This window comes from Pipistrellus kuhlii, unplaced genomic scaffold (genome assembly GCF_014108245.1).
Source record: "Pipistrellus kuhlii isolate mPipKuh1 unplaced genomic scaffold, mPipKuh1.p scaffold_m20_p_2, whole genome shotgun sequence".
NCBI lineage: Eukaryota > Metazoa > Chordata > Mammalia > Chiroptera > Vespertilionidae > Pipistrellus > Pipistrellus kuhlii.
Genome location: NW_023425515.1, coordinates 76973403 through 76995543, shown reverse-complemented (window position 1 = coordinate 76995543; position 22141 = coordinate 76973403). Strand labels below are relative to the sequence as shown.

General features: G+C 35.2%; 1 protein-coding gene across 2 annotated transcripts in view; it reads left to right on the top strand.

Moving 5' to 3' along the window:
* EPHA3 (EPH receptor A3) overlaps positions 1-22141 on the top strand; it is a 342182-nt gene that overhangs the window by 247536 nt on the left and 72505 nt on the right. The window contains exons 6-7 of one of the 2 annotated variants that reach the window (XM_036446292.2): positions 16001-16125; positions 18942-19104. In XM_036446292.2, coding sequence (XP_036302185.1) covers positions 16001-16125; positions 18942-19104 — 288 coding nt within the window. The remainder of the gene's footprint in view (positions 1-16000; positions 16126-18941; positions 19105-22141) is intronic. The other variant, XM_036446293.2, reaches the window with a different exon arrangement.

The window sequence follows — 22141 nt, the reverse complement described above, 5'->3', positions numbered from 1 at the left end:
TGAGGGCATATCCCCAGTAGGGGGTGTGCAAGAGGCAGCTGATCGATGACTCTCTCTCATCGATGTTTCTAACTCTCTGTCTCTCTCCCTCCCTCTCTGTACAAAATCAATAAAAAAAAAATTTATCTATATCTATATCTGTATCATCTGTTGCCCTAATATGCAAATAGACTAAACTGTAGAACAACCGAACAACCAAACAACCTGTCACTATGACCTGTGCTGACCACCAGGGGGGATATGAGGAAGATGGTGGAGGTTGGCCATGACAGGATGGTGGAGCAGGTGCACAGGGGCAGCAGAGCAAGGCAGAGTGCTGGTTGCTATCATGGGGTGAGCCTCTGCTGGTTACTGAAAAGTCTTTACACCCACATGCCATGGCCTGTGAAATGTACAACAATTAAAGCAGTGGTGCCAACCCCACTTGCACCTGCAGTCATCACTGGAGCTACTGCTCCAACCAGCTGCTGGCAAACAGTACCTGCCTCAATCACCCCTGGGGATTTTTCTCCTGCCCCTACTCCTGAGAAGCAATTGAGGTTGGCAGCTGCCTCTTGTACCTGCTGCCAGCACTGGAGTCACCGCTCGCATCTGCTGTTGATGCCCAGTGCCAGTCCTAATTGTTCTGCACTGTCAGTGGGTGCCAGTGGGGCTGGTGCCACCAATGCTTGGGAGTGCCTTCAGCAGAAGCAGAGCTGCCGGCAGCAGAGGGCCAGGGTCCACAGTGGGAGGGTCCAGGCCTAGACCCACCCTGTGCCCACTGCAGCCTCGCAGCCCACAGTTCCTTTCAAGGTGCATGAATTCATAGACTGAGTCCCTAGTCCTATATAATAAAAAGGTCATATACAAGTTATCCCTTATGCCCTCACAAGATGGCTGCCTATGACCAAGTCAGCAGGGAGGTTAGTGAGAATGGCCAAATGACTGAGCAGCAGGCTGTGTGGGGCAGCCAGGTTGGCAGTGGTCCATGAAGGGTGACCAGGCCAGCAGGGGAGAGGGCAGTTGGGAGTGACCAGACCAGTAGGGGTGGCAATTGGGGGCAACCAGGCCTGCAGGGGGAATAGTAAGAGGCAACAAGTTTGGCAGGGGTGCACTTAGGGGCAACCTGGCCAGAAGTAGGGGGGAAGTTAGGGTAAACCAAGCCAACATGGGGGAAGTTAGGGGCAATTAGGCTGGCAGGGGAGGCAGTTAGGGGTGACCAGGCAGGCAGGCAGTTGAACAATTAAGAGCCAGTGGTACAGGATTGTGAGATGGATGTCCAACTGTCGGTTTTTCCCCAAGGGGTCCCAGATTGGAGAGGGTACCCACCCCCAACCATGCACGAATTTCATGCAAAAACTTTAATATGCAAATAGACCAAATGGTAGAACAATTGAACAACTGAACAATCAGTTGCTATGATGTGCACTGTGTAATGCATGGGGCACATGCATTACATGGTGACTATGGGCAGCAGGCAGCAGAGCACAGAATATGGCAGGCATTGGCTGTCTTGGAATGGTGGAGCAGGTGAGCAGGGGTACTAGACTAAGGTGGAACATCAGTTGCTGTCATCAGGGTGAGCCTCTGGTGGTTACTGAAAATTATTTGTTCCCATGCTCAATGGTCCCGCCCCATGCTTGCACCCTCAGGACTTCTCCAACTCCCCCTGCTCCAGAGGGGCAATTGGGGCTGGCAGCTGCCACTCACACCCACTGCTGAAGATAGCCCTGTTTGAACCTGCAACCATCACCAGAGCCGCTGCTTACACCTGCTGCCTGTACCTGGCACTGGTCCTGATTGCTCTGGGGCTATATGTGGGTGCAAGCAGTGGCTGCCAGCCTTGATTGCCCCTGAAGGTTTCTATACCTCCCCCTGCTCCTGAGGGGCGATCAGGGCAGCAGCCGCCACCTACACCCACTTTGGCACTGGTCCCAATCACTCCATGTTGTCAGTGGGTGAGAGCATGGCTGGCACAGTCAGTATGTGGGTGCAGCAGTGGTGGGAGCAGGGCTGCTGGCAGACAGGAGACTGGAGGCCATAACAGGAGGGGCTGGGCAGGGGCACAGAGGATGGGCAGAGACCTGCTCCTGTGCCCACTGCAGCATCATGGACCACAGTTCCTTTTAAGGTGTACAAATTTGTGCACTGGGCCCCTAGTTGTTTTATGATACTTAATAATTTTTACTAAGGAGTTAAAGATTTCTGGAAATGAATCTAAGGAAATATTCATGGCAATATTAATTTAAAAAGAACCCAAGTCCCTAACCACTGTGGTTCAGTTGGTTGAGCATCATTCCTTGCACCAAAAGGTTGCCAGTTCGGTTCCCAGTCAGAGCACATGTCCAGATTGTGGTCTCAGTCTTGGTAGGTGACATGCTGCAGGCAGCTGATTAACATTTGCCTCTCACATCTATGTTTCTATCTTTCTACCCCTCTCATTTCTTCTATCTGTAAAAATCAATAAAACATTTAAAAGGACCATAATAACAAGAGCTGTAAGATTAATTAAAACTATTTCTTTATAAAATTAAATACAAAATTATGCTATCTCAGCTGTCTTTCCAGAGAACTACTGAAATACTTATTTAGTCTTATTCAAGTAGAATGACAGAAAAAGGAGAGTATGGGGTTAAATGCTAGTTTGTTTGTTTTTTCTTTAAAAATTTACCATTTTTCTCTTCTATAAAGTTGAAATGGAAATTATCTCATTTCATATTTAAGTAGTTCCTGATAGGTGTGAGTGGAAGAATTCAAATGAGAGAGGTAGGAGGAAATTATTGGCACCACTATTTTTTTAACTGTTTAATTGAGTTTTGTACTATTTTTAATTCTGTTTCCTTCTTTTATTAAATCAGTAAAACAATTCTTATCTTTAAAGATTGCTGTTAAAATTAAATAAAAGAATGTGTGACTCATATAAAATGATCAACAATTAAGCTATACATTGGATGTGTATGAATACATATAAACATTTTTCAATGTGTATACATTGCATGCATGTGATAGTAAATATATTGTATTTTTTACATACATATAAATACGTCTTCCTGTTTGAAAAATTTTAAATTAATAGACTTAGTTTTACATTTCATCAGGTTTTTCTCTTTAAATATCAACAATAGAATATAATTCTCTGGCTTTGGATTTTTTATAACTTATAAGTTTTAAAGAATTTATGTTCAAGTTTTATAAAATATTTGTGCCAATCAATACTTTTTTGTGTTTTGTATTTATTTGAAAAATCTTCTATATGTCATGTCTTACATCTATGCTTTGATTACAGATGTGTAGTTTTAAGATTTGAAAGTTACCAGGAAGTCTGACACTAATTATCCAGTTTTTTTGCAGCAGCCACTTCTGGGATAGTTTGTCATCAATGTTATTCCTTGTTTCCTTAAATGAACATTTGTAGTTAGCAATTTATAGTCATGTTTAAAAGTGACTTTGAACATGTTATTTTGTTAAATTATAGATGTTAACTTGGAATTTTTGTTGCATCTTTTTTTCTACAATCATTTGATTGTTTCCTGTAAAACCCTGCTGACTTTTCATGGAATGTGTTGGAAAATTTTTCTTACAATTTTATTTCTGTGTCTGCAGTTCTTATAGTCAGTTCCTTTATTATAAGCTTAAATTCAATAGGTTGGTAACAAAGGTATAACTTTCTCTTGCTGTTGTTCAATCTGCATAGTTGGGTTGAATTTTTTCTTATGTGATTTCATTACTCACCATTTCACTGGAAGTCAGTGATGAATTACTAAAAATAGTTACCAACCTGTCGCTATACATTTCTTAAACATTTATGAATGAAGACAACACAAACATTATATTGATTATATATATTCACCTTTGCATTTGGGCATTTTATGTTAAACACAAATGTTAATGGAATACCCATTCCACACATATCCATTTGAAAATTTTATACATTGTTTAGACAGAACACAATGTCTGGTTTTACATGACTTATATTTCAGGGTTCCCTTTCAGAGGATTAAACCAGGCGATTATAGCCCAAAATCATTCTGACAGTCAATTATTCCTAAGGTTAAGGAAGAATAAAAGTACCACACTTCAGCCATTCCTGAGAGCAAGATATATGCATAGATCCATACCTACTTATATGGTAACCAACTGTGAGCCCCTTAGATTGCTACAAGGACAGGAAAATCCAGTTGTGTTTAGAGAATAGACTGCCAGACTTCTCAAACCTCAAGTTTGCTTTGCCTTTAGCACTCCCTCACACTCACCCCCTTTTTCTAGTAAGGTGCATTCTGAAGGAAATTTCACTTGAAAAGCATGAAATTTCTAAAGTGAAACCACAGACCGTACAATATGGATAATACTGATCCATTGTTTATTGTTTTTCAATTCCCAAAGGAATCTGACAGATAAGGCCAGTATCAAGTCATCTTTACTATATAATAGTTTCACAGAGATTTTTTTTAAATAAATAAGCCTGAAAGTAGAAAAAAATATAGAACACAGAAAAATGAAACATGGAACATAGAAAAGTGGTTAAAATTATTCACAGCCATACAGTTAATTTAACCACCTCATAACACTGGCAAACCATGTAGACTGCATTTTATTTCAGGTTTTTTTATATACATATAACTTTTTTGAATTGTATTTTACATCCTATAAAATCCATCCTTATCAATAATTTTTAGTAACTCGATTGATTGATGCTATCATCACCATTAATCAGTGTGAGAATATTTTATACCACCAATTAGTAATGATTATGATACTATCATTGCATTTCCAATCCAGTTTGTCACATAAATTCTAATTTGAGTCTTTATATTGAATTTAATTTTTCACAAAGAAAGCTCAACACAAAGTGACAAGTTTAACTTACAAGTTTGGGAATGAGTGTTTTGAATTTTTCCACAACGTGGGTAAAATGTAGTGTCTCTATGAAATCTGTAGTTTATACAGCTCTCTCTGAGAACTATTAGATATTTCCCATGTAGACTGAAGACAATTTTATCACCTCTTAGAAATACAGGAACCTTAATACATAAAATGAAATTAAAATCAAACTCTTAAAAGAAGCAATTACTATTATGTTTGTATCTATATAATTTTCTTTTTAGCTTTACTTATGCAATACAAAAATGGAACAGCTTAAGGCTAGTTTTTTTGAATGTGCTAAAATTTTTATGGTGCATATAAAAATAATTTGCCCCAGTTCTCAAAATTCTAAAGTCAAGTATGTAAAGTTGACATAAATGCAAAAATACATATTGATATATTTTTTTCTTATCTGGGTGGACGTAAGGACTACAATTGCTCCAGAATTCATGGCTAGCTGAAAGGTATTTGAAAAAAAAATTTAGACAAATTAATTTTGTGCCTGGAACTAAGAGGTCAGCCACATGCATCCCAGAAATGAAGCAGCAGCTAGTCTGCCTCTGAAACTTCCGTTTTCTTTCCTGCATATACTTTTAAGAATCTCTGTTTGCCAGAACAAATAGTTTTTATTGCAGCTAAATGCATTTCTTAATTAAGACATGTAGGTTGGCAGAAGAGAAGATTTGTTTGGGAGGAAAAGAGTTTGGGAAGTTTATTAGTAAGTGCAAGTATGGACAAGGCAAATTTTACAGCCAAAATAGAAAACTTTCAGGCATGATTGCTTTTAGAAATTCTTCAAGTCACTACTTATGCATTTTGTTTGTATAAGTATGCAAATACACCCATATTAGCATATCTCCACCTCATTTTATAGACAGCTAGACTAGAGAAAATGAATGAACACTTTTTTTAATTACATAGTTTGTTAAATTTTAATTAAAATTTGATAATGGGTTTGGGAATCATACTTTGAGGAGATGTAATATGCATATAAAGTTTCATGTAAATGCCAAATGAATTTAACTTGTTATTCTACTTAAAAATCTTTTGAGTGATATATTTTGAGTGAAAGACTATGTTCTTTAAGAATATAGCTGTATTAAAAATAAGTTCTTAGCATCAAGGAAACACAGAAGTCAAAATAGGGCTATTTAGAAAGACGATTTCTTAGTAATGAAACTATTTTAAATTTTATATAGTGACCTACCAAAATGTTCTCTTTTCAATATTCCCCTACCCCATTTTTCCCCCAAGCCAATGAATAGTTCTATATATAAGTAAATGAGCTGATTAAGAAACTCTGATTTCTAAATCTCTGAGCAGACTTTGCTGATTTCCTGTTATGGGAATTTGGGACTTTTACTTATCTAAGAAAGATGTCGACCTACATGGTTTCTAAAGAGCACCCCTCCTCCCTCCTTCAGTTGTACTTGAGATAGAATTGCTAGGCATATACAAGCCACATGGGTGAGACATGTACAAACCATATTCCAAACAGAATTTCTCAACATTTCTTTATGCTTCTGTACATAAAATCAATAATATTTATATGCAATATATACTTCTGTTGTGTACATTTATCAAGGGATAGTTTATTATAAAATTCATTATTCATACAACAGGGAAGATTAAAGTAATGGTTGCTCTCTCACACATATGATACTTAAAAGGACAATTATCATTCCTTCAGGAGTAAATCAATTTCTCACCAACCAAAGAATGTATATAAGTGATAGTGAAGTTATCATAAGGCCACACTTGAATTCAAACAAATGCATAATGTAAGACGCAGGTAGAGAAGACAGTTTTAATGTGTTAGTATATGGAAAGCACACTCCTTAACTAATCTTTACAGTTCTGAGGAACTTGTAGAATTGAGAGAACCAATCTGTCCTGTCAGCAAGTATCCAGATGCCAGAACATCAAGAATACAGAGGGCTTCAATGAACAGTGACATTTTAAGCTCTGAGTAAAAATAAACATGTTTTTTCTTATTTATTAACTGAGGTAACTTTTACAGTTAGTGAATTGCATCATTAATTTTAAATTCAATAACTTGTGACAAACATGTCTAAAGCATTCAATATATAGAAAAGTATGGAGTATTTCTGCCAGTGTCCCTTTTCCATGTATAGTTATAGTTTGCCAATAAAAATGTTAACTTACTTAAGACTATTATATAGTAGAGTCCCAGGGCATAAAAATGTATGCACTCAAGGGTTGGTTGCTCAATGAGGCCTGCTCCCTCTCACAGTCTGGGACCCGAGGGGCATGTCCACCTTTCAGCTTAGACCCACTCCCTACAGAAGCAGGCCTACGCTGGTAGTCAGACATTCCTCTGGTAGCCTGGGAGCCCTTGGGGGATGTCCGACTGTGGCTTAGGCCAGTTCCTCTGCATCCACCTCTGTAGAAGGCACTGCCAGCACCACGACTGTGCCACTGCCTCTTCTGCTGCCTCTGCAGAAGGGCAGGTGCCAGGACCACCATGGCTGGCCTCAGAGTGCAGGCACTCTGGCCTTATCCCCCACCCACTGGTCATTCCAGCAGGTCATTTCAGGAGGAAGGCTGTCCCACCGTTTGGTCTGATTAGCATATTAACTCTTTATTATATAGGATTTTGCTTAGGTTTCTAAATAAACCATAACACATCACATAAAATTTTCTTCTTCCTTCTGTCCTGCTTGAGCACATGAACCAGTCTTAGAATGAAATCATGAAATCTTTCACACTGGCTTACTTAACATTAAACATTTCAGTGTGTTTTTTTTAATTATATATATATATATATATATATATATATATATATATATATATATATATATATATTGTACAGAGAGGAAGGGAGAGAGATAGAGAGTTAGAAACATAGATGAGAGTCATCGATCAGCTGCCTCTTGCACACCCCCTACTGGGGATATGCCTGCAACCAAGGTACATGCCCTTGACTGGAATCGAACCTGGGACCCTTCAGTCCCCAAGCCGACATTCTATCCATTGAGCCAAACCGGTTTCGGCTGGCTTGCTTAACATTATCTGTAAAGTGGAATTGGGGTTGATATCAAACCTCTTCTGTGCTAAAGGTGTATGTAAGTTGTATCTCTCTACTCCTTCCCTTGATTAGATGGCAAAAAGCCCTTTGTGAGAATCTCTACAGAGAATGCCACCAGAATTTAGTTAGTTTCATGAATGACTCAGAACAGACCCTCCAGCAGCATCATATCATTTGTGTAAAGAAAGAACATTAGGCTAACACACACACACACACACACACTTAAATGATTAACCAGCTATCATTCTCATTGACTTGTATATCAATATATGGCATCCCTGCAGACGTGTTGAGAGCATTTATGGTCCCACAAAGGCCCCAAAGAGAGAAAAATACTCTTAAAATGACTCAGCAAATCAAAGGATCATTATTTTCCCCCCCTTAAATGTGGATGTATATAACCTCTCTAAGGACTCTCAACACATTATGACAGGTTTGCTAGTATACTGCATTTTCCAAAGATAAATAGTTAAGAAAAACTCTTTGTTCTAATTTTTATTACTTCCTACTTACATGATTTCTTATTGTATAGATCGATGAACTCCCAGTGGACAGAGTCCTAAAAATAGTTATTTACCAATATTAACCTTTTTCACATTGAAGCATTATATTTAGAAACCTATTATAATTATTCCCATGATTTTATATTTAATTATTTAAATTTTGGTTTTCACCCCTGGCTTTAAATTTTCTACTCTATTGTTTTTACTTTTATGGGTACTTCTGATTTAAAACAATAAGCAAGGGATATGGGGAAAAACAATCATATTGGCTGGGAATATGGGATAGTATTTAGTAAAATCCCATCAAAGCAGATTTTCTTTTACTTTAAAAAAATGTTATTTTATTGTTTAAAGTATTAAAAGTAGTAGAACATACTTCTCTCCCTCCCCCATTCACCTTCCCCCTGCTTCCCCTACCCACCAGCACATGCAGATTTTTTTAATGAAATAACTAGGGAGCTTACCCAAGGATAACTTTGAAAACTATTTAGACATACTACTACTCACAAAGTCAAGCTATATCTTTTGGAAATTTTGAGGTATTTAGAATTCTTAGTAAGTGAGAAAGTTCTCAAACAAACTTTGGATCTCTGGAAGGGAAGATTCCATCCTATCTATGTGTATTTATATAATCTCTGGAATGCATTTTTCTAAATTTAGGCTCAGTCAAATACTTAGTAGTGTGATGTATAAGTTTTCAGAAATAAAATAAAAACCGTTGAATAAAAAAAAACAATTAAAAAAACTGTTGAATATTTTTAAATAAGGCATGTATAGCTAAATAACTATCTAAACATTTTGAAAGTACTTTATGTTTCATTTGTAACTGATGAAAAAGAAAATAATGCCCTCTATATATTGTAGTTGAATTTGAGTGTATTATATTAAGAATAAAGGACAACCAGACCCTTCAGCAGCAACATATCATCTGTGTAAAGAAAGAACATTAGGCTAACACACACACACACACACACACACACACACACACACACACACACATTTAAATGATTAACCAGCTATGATTCTCATTGACTTGTATATCAATGTATGGCGTCCCTGCAGACATGTTGAGAGCATTTATGGTCCCACAAAGGCCCAAAAGAGAGAAAAATACTCTTAAAATGACTCAGCAAATCAAAGGATCATTTTTTTCCCCTAAAATATGGACAAAGCCTTCATAAGAATCCCAAAAGCATGAGATTCTATGAGCTTCTAGGTGACTGAACACATCCACACACTGGAGGGTGATCTATACCAACTGCATAGGGATGGAAGCTCTGCCCAAGGTACCTCCCAGGCCTTTCCCTTTGTATCACTTCCTCTGGCTATTCATCTGTACTCCTTATCAGATCCTTTATTAAACCAGTAAATGGATGTCAGTGATCTCTGAGTTCTGTGATCTGCTCTAGCAAATTAATCAAACCTGAGAGGGGGCCTTGGCAGCCTCCTATTTGTAATCAAATTGGACAGAATCTGTGAGTAACCAGGGCACCTACTATTTGAAGTGGGGTGCAGCCTTATGGTATCTTGTATGTCAGACAGTGAGTCCAACAAGCACATGGCAAGAAGATGACCAAAGGGATTCTTTACAACTGTAGCTTTGAAAGAAGAATAAAAACTGATAAATCTGGTATGCATTTTTCAGTCTTATGAGAAGTTATAACTTAAACCTAATGAATTTCAGGCTATGTATTCTATTGTAGTCTAGGATTTTCCTAATTTGTGAGTTTTCTGATATCAACCTCTTAAAAATATTGACTGTTAGACCATCCTTTTAAAGCGTTTTCTTAGGTAATAAGTTTAGAAAATCAGATTTGAAATGATATTTGGAAGGAAGGGAGGCTTTATGATTCATTCACTTTATAAAATTGTAAATCATCAAACTATGTAGAAAGTTGAAGTTCTGAAAAGAATGAGATGAAAAGCACAGAATACAATGCACATGAAAAATGGCAAGGGTTTGAACTAAGTCAGGATTGGAAAACCAGAAAGAAAACTCATCAGTTTTCAGATGTTGGAGCTGATTGGCATGCAATGTTGTTGGAGAGGGAGTACAATTCTGAAAGAAGTACAGTTCTGAAATCCAAACTGAGCAAACTGTAAAAATGGTAATTCTTAGGACCCAAACAGGATATTCTGGAGAAGGACAGGGTGAGGAAATTAGAGTAGGGGTGGTGAGATGGAAAACATTAAGCTATGGATGATTATGCTAATTCAAACCCAACAGTATTTCTGGATCTAATAGAAGTGTTCACTTCTGAAAAAACTGAGAAGGAAGTGTTCTTATGTGGGCATTATAATGAATGTTACAATGTAATGAAAAATAAGTGAGTAATGCTTTTAAAGGCATGTCTGATTTTAAAAAAGTCTTCCAACCATTTACTGCATGATATTTTCTCATGGAGATAATTTTTAAAAGCTTTAGCTCATATAGAAAAGAGATATTGAGCCCTTTTTGTTATTTAACTTGCCTGCTCTCTAAAACAACAGAGATACCTCAGAGGTTCATTAAAAATTCCCAAACTCAGAAAGAACTAATAAAGACAAACTAACCAAGCCAGATCCTTTAGGAGTTGAAATTTGAAGGCTTTCCTTCCTTATTCTAAGCCTGGGTCATATTTTAGTTGCTGAGTAATGGTAAATATAGCTTAAAAACACCACAAATAAAGCAGCGAATCCTTTTCACATCTGTCAGTAGATGTGGCATGCACAAAGACAGAGTGGGGTTCTAATACAAATTGTGAACTACATAAGCCCCATTTCTAACCTGATCCCTTTACATGGGAACATTTGTCAACCTAATTTTGTGCTTCCTATTGTCATTTGTTTTTCTATTCTTTCATTAGATGCAGTCAATGTCTCAGGTTACATTGACAATGAGAGAAAACCTATAAGTAAATGAGGATTCTATAATTAATTATTGAGGGTTATACTTCTCTATGTCTCTGTCTTTTGGACCAGTCATTGCATCACTGATTCATGAGACTGCCACTACAAGGGCCTGAATTAGAGAACAAAACACTCAGCGAATATAATTTAACCTTTGGTCCTAGAAAGTTCCATCTCTTTAGAACAAAAACAACAAAAAACATTTAATATTTTTTTGTGTGAAACACATATTACTAGATAACATAGGGTGAAATTATCTGTCTAGTCCTATGTCATGACCAAAGAAAAAATTTAAAGAGGAAGGAACTGAAACAGCCATGAGCTTGTCCATAGCAACACAACATGCTCAGAAGTATTTTAATACTGAGATGCTCAGAATGTTTCAGAAGTTAGCTGAAGAAAGCTTCATGGGGATGATTAACTTTGTGATCCATGAACCTCCCTAACCTTCACCACTCCCTCCTAACCTTCACTGTCTTCCTCTTCTATTTGCATTTGCTTAAAGAAATATTTTAATTAAAATATATTTCATTTCATTCTACCTGATATATCATGTTTCCTTTCTGTATTTTCTGAAGATGCATATATCAGATTGTACCCAGAATAGGAAAAGCTAAGAATCAAATATTTGTTCCCTGTTATATACCAACTAGAGGCCTGACGAATGAAATTCATACAAGGGCTTCAGCCCTCACAGCCCTGGTGTTATCTGGAAGGTTGTCCGGATGGTCATTCTGCTGTTTGGTCTAATTAGCATATTAGTTCTTTATTATTGTATATAGGATCAATATAACAAAGATGTATATTACACACCAATATATTATGGTAAAGTGGGCTATTAACTTACTAAAAAGAATTAGCTTCTTACTGTTAAATTTTCCTGGTTAGCAGTTTCTTCCTTTTTCCCCCCCTGCAAAAATGTCCATTTACTAAACTTCATAACTGCCTGGCCATTTTCACAATAGCCTATTGTGTTTTCAACCTCTTCCTCTTAATAAGAGGGAAATCGCTTGTATCATTTAAGGTACATAAAAGATGCACCAGATTTAAACTCTTAATCCTAGGTTATTAAGATGCTCACCAATAATTGCAAATTTAGCATGTATAACAGCATTTTGCCTGGGAAAACCTGTGCCTTCTCCTCCTATATAAATTTTCATTGTTGTTATGAGTATTTCTCTAGTTTGAAGATAGATTTCTTTTTTATTTCATATGACCATTACCCACCATTCTTTCAAATCACAAATTTTAAAAGCTGAGAAATAAGGATAAAATAAATCAAAACTATTTTATGATGTACATTACATAAAGTATCATGTTACTTTAGACAGAAATAAAACTTAAGGAATTTCTGTGGATTTTGAAAATTAGTACATTGAAAAATCACCCTTTGATACATGAAGAATAGCTAAAAATAAACATAATCTGTACCACTGATTTTACCTATTATTGTAAGATGTATTAAGCACATGTGGAAGTATGGATAAATTATACTTCAAGTCATGAGTTAAAAATGAGTTCTAGAAAACTTTTTAGAAAGCATGGATATAGTAGATTGCTCATAAAATTTCTATTTTTCTGCTGATTTTATTATGTCTTCAAATTATTTATTAGAGGAGAGAAAAATAATTCTGTTAATTATTTATTAATAATAAAATATTGATGAGCATTACCCAAATACACCGGGATTCCAGCTGGTGCACTGTGGTGAGACTGTGAAAAAGCATCCAACACAGGGGCGAGGGGTTATATTAAAAGAGCAGAACAAATGACTTAACAGGGGCCTAAAAGCAGCAATCAGAAAAGGTTCATTTAACTTAGAGATGACACAAGCTTTGAGCAATTGACTCTGCTTAAGTAAGTGTGGAATTACAAAAGGCTATTTATTACAGTCCAATAGGGTCTGCAGCTTGCTCAAAGACTTTTGAAGAATTTCAACAGTTATAAAGTCTTGCTCATGCAGAAGCAGTAAAATGTGGGTAGATCCCCAAAACAGCCTGCAAAGCTTTCCTGAAAAAGTTAATTCAATCCTAGCCACAATTGTTCTTTGATATGAATTGCTTTCTCTTTCTCTTTAAGGAGAGATGCTATACCTGGTAATTTGCAAAGCTTCTTTGAAAATGTATTTTAACCCTTAAGGAAAATAAATCATATTTAAGGTGATATGGAATGAATATAGGGTCTCTATGGTTTTACCAGGAAAGTTTTACAACATTTAGTTTATTTGAAATTCTCTGTAAGCATACATTAGTTACTCTAAAATGGGTTTCTTTCAGCAGGAAAATTTGTGATATTTCTCCATTTTTTTGTATAAAAAGCAAAATTTGGTTCCAAGGGCATTAGAGCAGAGATTTTTATATTAGTGATTGGATAATGACTTGCTTTTTCTAAGTATTAGAATACATAAAAATAAAATTATTCTCAATGATTTAACAAATCCATTATTTATGGCTCAGTGATATGTTTATACTTATTAAGTATGTTTATAAAATTTCAACTAAATATAACCAAAATAAATTACCCTTTGCTTAGAATCAATCTCAGAGCAGCAACCACCCAGGGGTGAGGAATGGGAGTGTTGTGAGTCAAATTTTTATTATAACAAAATAGTATTGAATTTTAAAAAAGCAAACATCAATGGAAAATGATGTTTCATGAAAGGATATTAATTATTAATAGGAGCAAAAAGTAAATAAGGAAATTAATTTACTTTTCCATCAGAAAAGCAAGACTTCCATTTTTCCTTGGCAAAAGGTTCAAAATCTTTCCCAGGGCAACCAATCAAAGTAATGATGCTTTAGTTTTAAGAGTTCTTAAGCAGATTTTATAAGTTCGGAGATAGAAGAATGGGAAATTTATTGCAATGGAGTCTTCATTTAGGTTCACATTTTCCAATAAAGTGTCATGAGGCAGGCTTACTGAAACTATTTTCACGTGAGGAATAAAAGGTAAGGGCATTTATAAACAGGAACACTTTAAACGAGAGGCTGTGAGACCAAAGTTGGGTCTTTGGGTCCAAGTTTGTTGTCTCACAAAATCCAATAATGAATTCATGTACAAAAACAGATAGCAGAAGCAAATTCTATTGAGAGAAGCTGGTCCTGGAAAAGCTATAGAGAGGATTCCAAAAGCAGGCTAGTGTCCAGAGTTTCCATTGGCTGCGTGGGGGAGCACAGCTCATGGAACCCAGCACAAACCAGAGAAAGAGGAGAGAGGAGAGAGAGGAAGAGAAAAATGTGTGGTTTTTGTTTGTTTGTTTGTTTGTTTGTCTAGGACTAAATACGTGCCTTGCTAGCTTCTGATTGGTCCTCTCAAAAAAACTCTGTCTTAGTAACATTATTGGGATTGGTTATATGCCTCACTGCCTTGTGATCTGCAAACTGCCCATCTTAGTAATAATCATACATTTTAAAGCTTACATCTCCGTCTCCATCTAGTCTTAGTAACTCCACCTAGCTGGGTTCTACTTCCCCCTTCCCCCATGATCCCATTCCTGTCTACACAGATTCTTTCTGTCTCCTCAGTTATATATGTGAAGGTTGGCATGTGATAATCACAGAAACATCAAATCAACAAGTCTGCTAGCCATTGTGGGAAATACAAATACAGGGTTTTAATAGTCTTTAATTTGAGAAAAATTGATGAGAAAATAGGTCCCATAGCAATGAAAACAATTCAGCAGTTAATGTACCTAAAAATTCTTGATTTTTTTTCATGTTTTTAATGTGTTGTGCTGGATTCCATAAAAGCAGAAAGCCACTGAACCTCAAGTGAGATATTTCTGTTGCCAATGTACCAAGATTGAGATTTGAAACCAGAAGTGCATTGATGGAGAGTATGGGTTTTTCTTTTTAGTGGAATGATTTGAAGTAGGATATCACTTAAAATATATTTAATCTTCCTTCAGAAATGAAGGTGACCCTCTGATATCTGATCCAAACAGATGGTTTTTATTCATGTTCTATTCTTTTGATAATGCATAGTGAAACATAACAAATATTGAGTCACTACCCATTAGAAAACTTCACAATATAGGTTGAGAGTTGTGGTACAAACAACAGTCATTTCATTGGTAGTTCTTATTAAGTATTTTAAGGAAATAAAAAAATGTTAAAGCATAAGATTGCTACATTTTTCTTGTATATGTTTTTATTCATTAGATTTTTGTCAGTAGTCAAGATATGTCCTACTGTATGTCCTAAATCTTATCTGTTTTACAATACACTCAATATTATTATTACCTATTGATACCTTGGGACTCCTTGTGCATAATGGATTCCAGTCCTCTTACAGAGTTGTGGATGAAAATGTTATCAATGAGCTGAAGAATCTGGTATTAATAATTTTGCAATGTTATAACAAATAGGTAGTCATGATGTTTTGTTCTTATTTTAATATATCAAATATATTTCATTGCTTACATTAGAGTAGCAGATTGAAAACATCTGCTCACTTGCCACTATTCCACCAGCAGCTGAAAATCTCAGCTCATTTTCCATAGGCCTGTATGTACCAGGGCTATAATCCAGCTGCCGAGGCTTGATATGGGGCCAGATTAATACTCAAGAGCCTTTGAAATGGAAATAGTGTTTTCTTGCCAAAAATTAGAACAATGATAGACTCCATTTGCTATTCCCTTTGCTCTCTGATCCTCTTTACCACATTCACAAGCTGATTAATTTGCCCCCTCCTGTGACTCTCCATCCTCTCTTCACAGCTCCATCACCTGTCATGACAATTAAGAAGGACCGGACATCCGGAAACAGCATCTCTTTATCCTGGCAAGAACCTGAACACCCTAATGGGATCATATTGGACTACGAGGTCAAATATTATGAAAAGGTGGGGAGACAATGTGATAGAGTTGGATTGTGTAAGAAAGGAAGTTACCTACTCGTAAGCTGTTCTCTTACAAAAGAAATGACATTGCTACAAAGAGGCAGTGCTTTGTTTAAATCTGTAGTCACATGCTACTTTTTTGATTTATAGGTAAAAAGGGGTTTAGAAATTATTGTGTGGAATATCCTCCGGTTCAACTTCAATGAGCAATAGCAGAGATGTTACCACCAAACTTAAGACATCTAGTTATTAGAAATGACATTTATGTCCTTCCACATCAAGACCTGTTGCTCTACCAACTATTTCATAGAGATTCCTTAACCCATTGATTAATTATTCCTTAGTCTATTGTTTAACCTATTGATTAATTATTCCTTAGTTTATTGTCTGAAAGCATCATTACTTGATCTATGCATTCACATGAATTTTATTTAATAGAAACATTGAACTAAAAACAAACAAACAAAAAAAAAACCTCCTGTATTATTATTAAACTGACAAAGAAAAGTTTTCTTGGCTTTGTACAATGAAATTTAGAAGATGGGAGTGGGTATGTAAGTCTGTCTCACATCATAAAATTGTGGTTCCATAATAAAGTTGCAAAACTAGGTACATGGTTAATTTATAAGTATAATAGAATTTAGACTGAGACATTTCATCACTAAATAGAACTTATTTCTCCCTGGTTATAAATGGATGTGAGTTTTGGAAGCAAGATATATTCAAACCTCATCATCAGGGCTGGGTGGGTCTATAGCTACTAATATGAACACAGAATATTTGTGTATTTGTTGCAGTTTACAAAGTATTTTAAAGTGAATAAAAATAAATTGTACATTATATTGTAGTTGATATTTATAGAAAATGTTTGCATACATTATTTAACTTGGAGCTGTCTGAAAATCCTGTGAAAGTGAGAAAAAAGGCTTTTTTACAAATTAAAAACAACAACTTGGAGTCAGTGAAGTTATTAGCATTTCTCATATCCTCACTGCTAATGAACATTAGGTCCCTGTTTTGAATCCTGGCAACCATGGCTTCTCATTAGTATGTTTTTCCCTGCATTACCTCCCTACCTCCACATGATAATGGATTATTAAGTATGATCAATTGCACAAAAGGCATAATGTATGAATTTTTTTTTGCAAATGTAGGTATTTTCTTTATTGAAGTTAGCATATTTCACAGATATCATGCCATTCTCTTCTTCCACCCTTCCCCCACCATTCACGCCACACACAGAAAAGGTATGTCTCATTTCATTAAAAGGAATAGAGACGTAATGAACTTCATTGGGCCAAATCACAGTATAAATACATTATCTCCTAGTTTTCTGTGATCCATTAGGGCACTGTCATATACTCATGTGATCATGATCTTCTATTTTTGAAAGTGTGACAAAGCCTGTGAAAACACAAGAATCCATATCATAGCTGATGCAACAAAATAAAAAGAAAAGTAATAATGTGCCTCAGTTCAGACCTGGTAGCAGAACCACAAAGCACCCACCTTTTAGATATATGGGGCCATTTGAAAAAATGATGAATCTAAATTCATATCTTTTGCAAATATAAAAAAATATTCTGAACTTATTTTTTTCTCCACAAACAAAGCATAACACATGGTTATTTTTAAGCAATATTAACCAGTGCAGGGGGAAAAAAGTCTAAATCTATTTACTATTCCCTATGCATTTCTAAATTTGATACACTTATGTAATATTATTAAATACATATCTATTTATATCATACATACATAAATTTCAAAATAACTTCCATATATATGACACTTAGAAATACTGTAATATTTCACTCTATGAAATATTGTAATATTTCATTCTATGAAAGTTTTTTTAACAAATAAAATAATTTTTTATAAAATAAATATATTATCTCTCGTCATTATTAAATATATCAACTCCAAGTCTATCATAACCAACATCTTTAACAAAAAAGTATATGTAACCTACATACAACCTTATTTCTGCAACGTTCGATCTAGTGTTGGCTGAGGACAACCATTATTTCATCTTTCCCACTCCAGACCCCACCCCAGACACAGGGACAGTTCATCATGCTCAAAAACGGGCTCTCCATAAGGTGCTCAGGAGATATTAATATATGTTAGAGAGAAAAAATGAGATTTTGTGTAAATTCATTTTTTTAAACAAAGCTTGACACACACAAAAAACACTTTATTATTGATGTGTAATGTGAACCTGCTCATGTACAATGCATTGATTCCATTAGATGAGATTCTTTGGGAAAATATTTCTAGACTTCAACCTGAGGATTTGTGTTACTGTTAAATAACTATGACTTCAAGACAATGCAAATATAATACAACTCAATTGATGCTGATGAAGTTATTAATGTAAAGCTATATATAGAACTTTGATCTTTTTAAGTTTAATAGTTTACAATTGATAAAATATTTCCTATCTGAGAATCTGTGGGACATTTCTATTAGGAACAATGCAAAGGAGTATTTTCCTCTTTGAAAATCTATTCTTTTAATCAGGTTGAAAATGTCAGCCTTGTGCTTTAAGAGAATAGATTTATTTTTGTCCAGAGATTCACTAATTGGCAAGAATGAAAACTAACGTTCTTCCTTTATGTGCAGGACACAAATTATTATATGCAAAGTAGGAAACTCTAAATGTTTTTTTTTTCTACAAAATAACTTCAGAGAGTGAAATGATTATCATCTCTCTTTTATTTCTCCTCTGCTACATTTTAAAATAGTTTTGAGTGGTTTACATTTTACCACTTAATACCTTATGAAGATTTGATTTTAACTTGATCTTTCTTACCTCAAAGCAGGAGCAAGAGACAAGTTATACCATTCTGAGGGCAAGAGGCACAAATGTTACCATCAATAGCCTCAAGCCTGACACTACTTATGTATTCCAAATCCGAGCCCGGACAGCAGCTGGATATGGGACCAACAGTCGCAAGTTTGAGTTTGAAACAAGTCCAGACTGTATGTATTACTTCAATGTACTGTGATTGGGGGGAGGGAAGATGATCCAAAGGTGTCTGACATTTCACTCTCACTCTACATTTTAACTAAGTGTGATACATTGAAAGTATACTGCTAGGAACATTGAACAATTTGCATAGCATTGGATCTGAGCATTTGTGTTTGTATGTACATCTGTGGTTTGTTCTTTTAAAAATAAAACATATAATGCCTGGAATGCTTCTGGTTTCCTATTAGACATAAATTGTTCTTAGGAACATTAAGTAGTATGGTAACACACTTCCAATACCCATTAATACAGATATTCCAGGTTCAACTATTGATTGACAAAACTTTCTGATCCATGAAGATATTAAGTTTGTTTCAATCCTTAACACAGTCAACCTTGTATTATTTGAAGATTAAGGATTTTTTTAAAATCTGATTTATGACTATTTGAATAATTCCATCTGTTTGACCCCAAATTTGGCTAAAACTGATCTAAAATTTACAAACATTCTCCTAATAATATTTTCATTTTCTTTAAATTAAATTTCTTCATGTTAGAAGAGTTTTCTTGTTAAATATATATTTTTAAAAAGATAAAATCATGGCTGTGGTGTTAATATAAAATGAACACAAGCTAAATTTTTATTTGACTTAATATTACTAATAAAAGGTTAAAATTGGTTCAAAGGAAAATTTAAAGGACAGATTCATATACACATATATACAAATATATACAAACATATTTGTATATGTGTATAAGTAATCAGCAATACTTAAACTTGACAATAAATCCCAAACTGGTGAATATTCCATAGGAAAATAAGTGTAATTATCTCATCCATAGCACATATCACTTTTATCTCTATTGAATACGTGTTGCTGTAACTGTGATGAAAAAATCATATGCATCACTATAAATTCTCTTCAACTTAAACTCACAGCTGTAAAATAGCCCAGAATCAAAGGTGAACACCTTTTAGAAACAGCTTATCCCGGAAGGATGTAATAATTCCCAGCCCTCCCCTGAAAGGAAGCCAAGTAATCTCCTTTGACTGTTCTAATTTGTCATTCTCCCATGGCACCTATATTTTCTATTATACAATTATTTTGTTTCTGACATCAAATTACATTGTTATTGGTATGGTAAAATTTTATGCTCAAATTTTATACCTAATAGAAACATTCTTGATTAACAAAAAATATATATATATAAACACTGTTTGAGTTAATGTGCTAGACTAAATATTTTATGGCACACTTTTTGTCAGACCATCTGAAATGCGCCTTATAATAACAAGCTGTACATTCTGCAAAGTATTGAGATTCTAGTGTTTTTAGAAGTCATTGGCTCACAGTTGAAACCTGACGATTCTATTTGGAGGAGAGCTGCCATCCTGAAATACACAAATCTGTACTCAGGCCCTCCCCTAATCCTCCCGTGATGGAATGAGCACAGAGAAACCTCTCTCTGAGGATACTGGAAACAAAATGCTGTAAAATACCGTGGATGTGCACATGAACAATGTTTGAAACAAATTGAATATTTTATATGACAAAATATTATTCAGTTTAGCATTAGAAATTCTAAATCCTTTCACAATTTTAAGAGGTACTAAGCTAGTTTCTTTCTTTGAAATGATTATAGCTTTTCTTTTATCAAGATTTTACGTGGTTATTAGAATTAACAACAAAAGCTATATTCGATTCAGCAAGAATGATCCCAAATCACAGAAATAACAAAAGCAAATGTTGTTGTTTTTTTAATCAGGTGCTATAAATTAGGCATATTGAAAATAGGAATGTCAGATTGCCATTAGATAAAACTTTATGCTGATGCACTCTTTTGCCATATCAATCTAATCTTATGTTCTTCATTAGCACTAACCCTGTCTGATAAGTAAATTTGTCAAAACAATAACACTTTCTAAAATTCTAATGTAATTATTTATCACAGACATCACTGTGGTTGTCTTATACATGAACTTTTCATGAGGCTTCAGTTCTGAGACTTAAGCAATATTTCATTTTAAAACTGCAGATTCTTAGGATTTTTGCCAAATAAGTTTTTTTAAATTTTAAATATATTTTATTAATTTTTTTACAGAGAGAAAGGCAGAAGGATAGAGAGTTAGAAACACCAATCAGAGAGAGACATTGATCAGCTGCCTCCTACCCACACCCTGCAAGGGATGTGCCGGCAACTGAGGTACATGCCCATGACTGGAATGAAATCTGGGACCCTTCAGTCTGCAGGCCAACACTCTATTCACTGAGCAATACCGGTTAGGGCACTGAATAAGTTTTATATTTGCAATACTTACATTGCTTGAGAAAGAGCAGATAAAAATAGGATACAACCTTTTTAACATAGCCCTCTCCAGTTATTTTTTTTTAAAGTTGTCACACAGTTTGATTTTTTAAAATGTATATAGAAACTTATTCTTACTGCTTCATCATAGAATTCTTCCAGACTTTAAATATAGATGAGAAAAAAAGTGTCCATTGCTTTAAGGGGAAAAGGATAAAATCAATTCTTACTCCATTTTTTAAAATAAAAATGATATATAGTTGACTTTTGAACAGCTTAGGGGTTAGAGGTGCCGGCCACCCATGCAGTCAAAAATGCACACATACTTTAAGTTTGTCCTCTACACAGATGGATTACAACCACAAATCAAAACTACATATTCATAAAATACTCTAAGGATTTAAGACTCTTCTTTGTTATATATTGATATTTAGTAGACACAAAAAGACTTGTGTTTAGATGTTTAACAGCTTGCTGTTTGCTCTGTTTATTTGTTTTTAAAATATATTTTTATTGATTTCAGAGAGGAGGGAAAGGAAGAGAGAGAGAGAAACATCAATGATGATAGAGAATCATTGATTTGCTGCTTCCTGAAGGCCCCCTACTAGGAATTGAATTTGCAACCCAGGCATGTGTCTTGACTGGAATCGAACCTGGGACCTTTCAGTCTGCAGGTTGATGATCTATGCACCGAACCAAACCAGCTATGGCTGGGTTTTATTTTTAAAAAAATATATGAGT